Source organism: Lolium rigidum, chromosome 3 (genome assembly GCF_022539505.1).
Source record: "Lolium rigidum isolate FL_2022 chromosome 3, APGP_CSIRO_Lrig_0.1, whole genome shotgun sequence".
NCBI lineage: Eukaryota > Viridiplantae > Streptophyta > Magnoliopsida > Poales > Poaceae > Lolium > Lolium rigidum.
In genome coordinates, this window is record NC_061510.1 from 91,799,893 (window position 1) to 91,807,694 (window position 7,802).

General features: G+C 51.1%; 1 protein-coding gene across 1 annotated transcript; it reads left to right on the forward strand.

Moving 5' to 3' along the window:
- The first annotated feature begins 3,244 nt into the window (after positions 1-3,244).
- Positions 3,245-5,623, forward strand: LOC124704529 (G-type lectin S-receptor-like serine/threonine-protein kinase At2g19130). Its single transcript, XM_047236799.1, has one exon. The coding sequence runs from the start codon at positions 3,245-3,247 to the stop codon at positions 5,621-5,623; it is 2,379 nt and encodes a 792-aa protein (XP_047092755.1).
- Positions 5,624-7,802: the final 2,179 nt, after the last annotated feature.

Sequence of the window (7,802 nt, forward strand, 5' to 3'; positions counted from 1 at the left end):
GTGAAGTTTTTCCTAGTTGAGATTGCGAAAATGGATGGGCTTATGTCTTTGGGCTTTAACAATTTAACCCATGAAGCCAAGGTGTGTGCCAATAATTATCCGCCCATCACCAATGGTAATGTTGGTAGTCGCATAGAAGAAATCCATATCCGCCTCGTCGCAAGGGTGGTCATTACCAATCCACGCCTTGGAGGCATTCCAAAGAAGCCAAGGCCAACGAAGGCGCAACGGCATAGCGAATTTGTCAAGGTCGATGATGCCCAGTCCACCTTTATCCTTACGCCTACAAACCACTTTCCAATTGACCTTGCATTTACCTTGGGAGACTTTGTCCACCACCGCCCAAAACAAGGCCCTTTCAAGCTTGTTGATGGATTGCAAGGTGCCAAGAGGGATGGCAAGAGGCGTGGTGTGGTAGATAGCTTGAGAGGTAATGACTGATCTCACAAGTGTGCCCCTAACGGCCGCCGTGATATCCTTCCCGAGCCAAGGAACAAGCTTGTAGATGGCTTGAGAGGTAATGACTGATCTCACAAGTGTGCCCCTAATGGCCGCCGTGATATGCTTCCCGAGCCAAGGAACAAGCTTGTATATAGCTTGAGAGGTAATGACTGATCTCACAAGTGTGCCCCTAACGGCCGCCGTGATATGCTTCCCGAGCCAAGGAACAAGCTTGCCCTATCGTCTCGTCGCAAGGGTGGTCATTACCAATCCACGCCTTGGAGGCATCTTTCCAAAGAAGCCAAGGCCAACGAAGGCGCAACGCCCGAGTGAATTTTTCAAGGTCGATGATTGATGACCCACAAGTATAGGGGATCACAACAGTCTTCGAGGGAAGTAAAACCCAATTTATTGATTCGACACAAGGGGAGACAAAGAATACTTGTAAGCCTTAACAGCGGAGTTGTCAATTCAGCTGCACCTGGAAACGGACTTGCTCGCAAGAGTTTATCGATAGTAACAATTTTATATCGGTAGCGGTAGTAAAATAACGACGACGGAGTAACAAAGACAGCAATAGTGATTATAGTAAACGAGCAGGATTAAAATACGTAGGCACGGGGATGGATGAACGGGCGTTGCATGGATGAGAGAAACTCATGTAACAATCAAGGCGGGGCATTTGCGGATAATAATAAAACGGTATCCAAGTACTAATCAATCAATAGGCATGTGTTCCATATATAGTCGTACGTGCTCGCAATGAGAAACTTGCACAACATCTTTTGTCCTACCAGCCGGTGGCAGCCGGGCCTCTAGGGAGTCTACTGGAAATTAAGGTACTCCTTTTAATAGAGCACCGGAGCAAAGCATTAACACTCCGTGAACACATGTGATCCTCATATCACCGCCTTCCCCTCCGGTTGTCCTAATTTCTGTCACTTTGGGGCCTCGGGTTCCGGACAGCGATACGTGTATACAACTTGCAGGTAAGATCATAAAGCAATGAATATCATCATGAATTGATAACATGTTCAGATCTGAGATCATGGCACTCGGGCCCTAGTGACAAGCATTAAGCATAACAAGTTGCAACAATATCATAAAAGTACCAATTACGGACACTAGGCACTATGCCCTAACAATCTTATGCTATTACATGATCAATCTCATCCAATCCCTACCATCCCCTTCAGCCTACAGCGGGGGAATTACTCACACATGGATGGGGGAAACATGGCTGGTCGATGGAGAGGCGTCGGTGGTGATGATGGCGATGATCTCCTCCAATTCCCCGTCCCGGCGGAGTGCCAGAACGGAGTTTCTGATCCCGAGACGGAGTTTCGCGACGGTGGCGGCGTACTGGATGTCTTCTGGCGATTTCTTCTTACCCCCGTGCGTTTTTAGGTCGAAGGCGTTAAGTAGTCCAGAGGAGGGCGTCGGAGGCCAGTCGAGGGGGCCACACGCTAGGGCGGCGCGTCCCCCCTCCAGGCCGCGCCGGCCTAGTGTCTGGGGGGCCTGGGCCTCCCCCAGGCCTGCCCTTCTGGCTCCGTGATTCTTCTGGAAAAATAAGCCCTTGGGCATTAATTCCGGGGATTTTCCTGAAAGTTGGATTTCTGCACAAAAACGAGACACCAGAGCAATTCTGCTGAAAACAGCGTTAGTCCGTGTTAGTTGCATCCAAAATACACAAATTAGAGGCAAAACAATAGCAAAAGTGTTCGGGAAAGTAGATACGTTTTGGACGTATCAATGATGCCCAGTCCACCTTTATCCTTAGGCCTACAAACCACTTTCCAATTGACCTTGCATTTACCTTCGGAGACTTTGTCCGCCGCCGCCGAAAAGAAGGTCCTTTCAAGCTTGTTGATGGATTGCAAGATGCCGAGAGGGATGGCAAGAGGCGTGATGTGGTAGATAGCTTGAGAGGTAATGAGTAATCTCACAAGTGCGCCCCTAACGGCACCATGATATGCTTCCCGAGCAAAGGAACAAGCTCCCCCCCCCCCCCCACCCACTTTGTCAACAAGAGGCTGCACATCAATCGTTCCGTAGTTTTGAGGCTCATAGTTGAAAGTGGCAGCCCGAAATACTTGATGGGAAAGGTGCAGCAGTGGAAAGGGAAACCTTGCATAATATCCTTAAGGTTGAACGTAGAGCATCTAATTGCCACCGCTTGCCTCTTTTGCACATTGGTAGACAGTCCCGTGATTTAACCGAATCCCTCAAGAATGCTAGCCAACATGTTGAAATCTTCCTTAACCGGTGCCATAGAAACAGCCGCGTCATCGAGTTTTGTATTTGCACTTTTTGATGTGGAGCGGTTGTGTGCATCTTAGTTGTGCATCTTAGTTATGCATAGATGGAAGTAATGCTTAAACATTTTAAGTAGTAAGCGTCCTTTATCGCAGAAGAAAAAAACACATTTGACAAAGGAATTCCTGAGATAGTCCATGCGATAGAAACATAGAAGAACATGTTTTTGACCCCACGAAGCATGGAGTTCGAGTACTAGCTAGCTAGGCCAACCAAAGAAGAGCTGGTCTATGTAATGTGGCTGATCGTTGGTCATCTTGTGTGTACCCCAGATACGACCATGCACCACCTGTCTGTTCGGTCTTCGCACTGATCAATGAAGAAAACACTACTTGACCGTGTCCATTCACTGCGTTTGGAAGATTCTCCCGGATCCAGAGTCACCACGTACAGATACAATTCTTACAGATACTAATTGGTGCGATTCAGGATCCGAATGCTAACACCCACGGTTCTAGCCATTTTCTTTGAGCAACCGTAGCCGGGCATGATTTCTTGGCACAAACTCCGTCTGCTCCTTTTGCTAGATTGGCTGAGCTTCTCCGCCGCCGCCGCGGCAGCCGACACGCTCTCCGTAGGAGAATTTCTCGCCGGGAATCGGACTCTGATCTCGGAAGGAGGCAAGTTTGAGCTTGGGTTCTTCTCCCCGACCGGCAATGGCAACTCCAGGTACTACGTCGGCATATGGTACAAGCAAATCCCGGTGCAGACGGTCATCTGGGTGATGAACAGAGACCTCCCGGTCTCGGACCCATCGTCGGCAGAGCTGACGGTAGCTCCGGACGGCAACCTCCTCCTCCTACAAAACGGGAATCAGACCAAGAAGCCAATCTGGTCGTCGACCAACTCCAGCTACGCGCGCCCATCAGTCGGGCCCGTGGTGGCGGTGCTCCTCGACACCGGGAACCTCGTTCTGCGCGGCAACTCCTCGCAGCAGATCATATGGCAGAGCTTCGATCACCCGACCGACACGCTCGTGCCGGGCGGCCGGGTGGGGCTGAACAAGCGCACCGGCGCGTACCAGGCGCTCGTGTCATGGAGGAGCGCCGACGACCCCTCCACGGGATGGTACACGGACCGGGTCGACCCGTTCGGCGTGTCCGGCCAGTACACCTTCCTGTGGAACGGCACGACCGTGTACTACTACTCCGGCGCCTGGGACGGGCAGCGCTTCGCGTCCGTGCCGGAGATGGGCATATCGGCCAGGTACAGGTATATCTTGGTCAACAACGACGAGGAAGTCAGCTTCTCCTTCGAGGTCACCGACCCGTCTACCCTGTCGAGGATGGTGATGAGCCCGAACGGGCAGTACACCATGTACGACTGGTCCAGCAAGTCCGGCGGGCAGTGGCTGCTTCACTTCGCGACTCCCACGTCACCGTGCGACGTGTACTCCGCGTGCGGGGCCTTCGGTCTGTGCGACGCGGCCAGCTCGCGGTACTGCCGGTGCTTGCCGGCGTTCGACGCCACGTCGCCGGGGGATTGGAGCGGCGGCTGCGCGAGGAAGACGAGCTTGCACTGCAGCAACGACTCAGCGTCCACCGATGGGTTCCTTCCGGTGCAAAATGTCAAGCTGCCGAGCAGGTACATCACGGACACTGATGGTGGAGGTAGCGCTGGGGATTGTGCGTCAGCGTGCTTGAGAAACTGCTCTTGCACGGCATACGCGTACGAGGGCGGTTGCTTGGTGTGGGCTGGTGGTCTGAGGAACATTCAGCAGCTTACCGACGGCGACGCTGCCGGTTCTACTCTGTTCCTCCGGGTCGCCGCCGCCGACCTTGCTGCCAATAGCAACCATGTCGGCCTGTCAACAATTGATCGCGATGCCATCCTGGTCGCATCTGCACTAGCTTTTCTCACGATCCTCTGCTGCTTGTTCTCCGTTGTTGCCTGGAGGAGGCGACGTGGCGCGCAAACTGTGTGGCTTGACGGCTCACTCCTGGTGTTCAACCACGGCTATCTAGTGCGGTGCACGAAGAACTTCTCCGAGAAGCTGGGGATGGGCAGCTTTGGCTCCGTGTACAAGGGGAAGCTCCGCGACCGCACCGCCGTAGCCGTCAAGAGGCTCGAGCTGGGAGGATCGGCGCAGGGCGAGAAGCAGTTCCGCGCAGAGGTGAGGACGCTGGGCAGGATCCACCACGTCAACCTGGTGCGCCTCCGCGGGTTCTGCGTCACGGCGCGCGAGCGGCTGCTGGTCTACGACTACATGCCCAACGGCTCCCTGGCGTCCGCCATGTCGGGCGCCGGTTTCGGGATGCTGGACTGGGGCGCCAGGTTCGGGATCATGGTCGGCGTCGCCCGGGGGCTCGCCTACCTCCACGAGCAGTGCCAGGAGCGCATCGTGCACTGCGACGTGAAGCCGGAGAACATACTCCTCGACGCGGCCTTCTGCGCCAAGGTGGCCGACTTCGGCATGGCGAAGCTCATCGGGCGGGACTTCAGCGCCGCGCTCACCACGGCGCGGGGCACGGTGGGGTACCTGGCGCCGGAGTGGGTCCTGGGCCTGCCCGTCACGTCCAAGGCCGACGTGTACAGCTACGGCATGACGCTGCTGGAGCTCGTCTCCGGGCGGAGGAACCGGGACGCCGGCGGGCGCGGCGTGGGGTACTTCCCGCTCTGGGCCGCGACCAAGGTCAGCGAGGGGCAGTTTCTGGCGATCTTGGACGAGAGGTTGGCGGGGGCCGCGGACATGGAGGAGCTGAGCCGGGCGTGCAACGCCGCGAGCTGGTGCATACAGCAGACCGAGGCGCTGAGGCCGACCATGGGGCAGGTGGTGCAGGTTCTGGAAGGGTCGCTCAGGGTGGGCGCTGCCCCCGTGCCGAGACACCTCGAGCTATTCTGTGCGGAGGATTCGCGCACGCTCTGAAGAGGGGTCGATGGACGATGACGGATGACCTAGCAGCGGCCAAACCAACAGCGAAATGCAAGGAGCGCGAAGCATGGCGAGTTTACAGTACAAGGGGCGTGGTGGCGGAGTAACACTACATCTACGGGCAAATTCCTACGTGTCAGGACGTGCAGTGGACAGGAATTCGCGGAGCCTTTTTTTTTACTAGGAAATATACCCGTGTGTTGCTACTTGCTACGGCTGAGCGTTAGACTTCTGCATGTCCAATGTGTCATAAGAACTTTCGAGGCATTGCCCTGTGTCCCCTTAAGTTTCTATAGCCTCATGCTTTCTTACTCATCTTTCTTGGAAACTAGAAAGATACCCCGCGCGTTGCAGCGGGAATCTTCTAAGAAATTATATTGTCTAAATGAAATGGTATAATACATATGTAATATGAATTATCTGTAGAAGTATGCAATATTCAATTGGCCAAAATAGTTGAGATGCTAAATTTAATTCACATTATTTTTTTATTTAATGGCTAGAAATTAGCTATATGGACTTTTAATCAAAAATGGTGACATAGATAGCTTGCATGCAAGGATACATCAATAACGAATATTAGTGGGGATAACATGGATATTTGATTGGCTAATGGAATAGATGATATGGATGGCTTGCATGTAGAGATAGACTAATATTAATTATAGTAAGTGGAGTTTTGCTTTATAAGAAGTATAGATAAGCTTTTGCAACTTGAACCAATAAAAACCCATGCGCTACAAGCCTACAACGGAACAAAAATATCACTGCACCCTCCTACTAAAAGAAAAACCCTGCATATGTGGTAGAGATAAAAGAACTCCCAAAAAATCTTGAGTTAATTTTCTATATATAAAAAAATTGCTCTCAAATTTATCTACCAATTATGTAGAATATTATTCAGAAAATTAATTTAACGTGTCTTTATTATGAAAACAAAATTTATAATTTATCTTTGGTTTTATTTTTTATTTGTATATAAGATAAAGTTGTCCTATTTATTCGCATGTTCCCATTTTAAAGTTGTGTATAGAGTGGACTGAAATGTCTGATGCATCTATACATCTTCATAACATGGTCGTGCCACAACCGGCGCCACACAAAAAAATAGCTTAAATGTAAGCGATGACATACTTCATATTGATTTTCTTATATCTGATTTTATGATATTCGTTAGAAAGTATGTACCCTATTCACCCTTTGACGTGAAAGACTTTTCCTTCCGGCACACTTGCATCTTGGCTTGTCCAGCTAGGTACTTCTAGGTCCATGGTTGAAGGAATCATTGCGCAAAAAATGATTCTGGTTAGTCGTATAGGCTCCCCAGTAATCTCATCTACATCTTGTATACGTAGAAGCACGATCGAGCCAGGCGGGTCATCCCATCCTTCCTCCGCATATCCTTCTTTTCCCTCTATTCCTCTCGGTCTTTTTTTTTAATAACAGCAGGAGAGCTGCTGTGTTCATTACATTAGAGGTGAATATTTACAAAGTTAGAAGGCCCTAAAACGGGTGACTTCCGGAGAAAAATAAAGTGTATGAATTCAACCCGGATCGAAAGGTGTCCCTCCTACCTGGGTGACAAGTGGGATGGGCGCACCTGCTAGTCTCCAAACATGTATCTCCTCTAAGGTTTTTGCGATCATTGCACTAGCCGCCATCTCTTTCTTCTCGAAGATTCGTCGGTTGCGCTCTTTTCATATCTCCCAACAAACAAGGTTGGCCAGTGTGAGGATGGTTTTGCGCCGCTCCTTGGTCTGATTTCCGACCAAGTTCCTGTACCAACTTTGAAAGTTGTGGTACGCGTTGTGCCAGGACTCCGGCCTCAAAGCATCTTGATTAAGCTGAGTGGCGATGGATGACCACACCTTCAGACTAAATGGGCATTCAGTGAAGAGGTGTGTGGTTGTTTCTAAGTTCCTTCGGCAGAGAGGGCAGAAATACTCATTCTCCAAGCGGCGCAACAAAAGTTTATCAGCCGTTAAAACTAGATCCAGCATTAAGGTCCACATGCAAAATTTGCATCTAGCAGGCGTCCATCCTTTCCAGATGATTTTCCTGTAATCTGTACTGACGGCGCCTATGAACTGCAGTAGGTATGCAGATTTGGATGTGTAGTAGTTCTTGTTACCGAAGGTCCAGTTGATCTCGTCCGGGGTCTCAAGTTGTATGC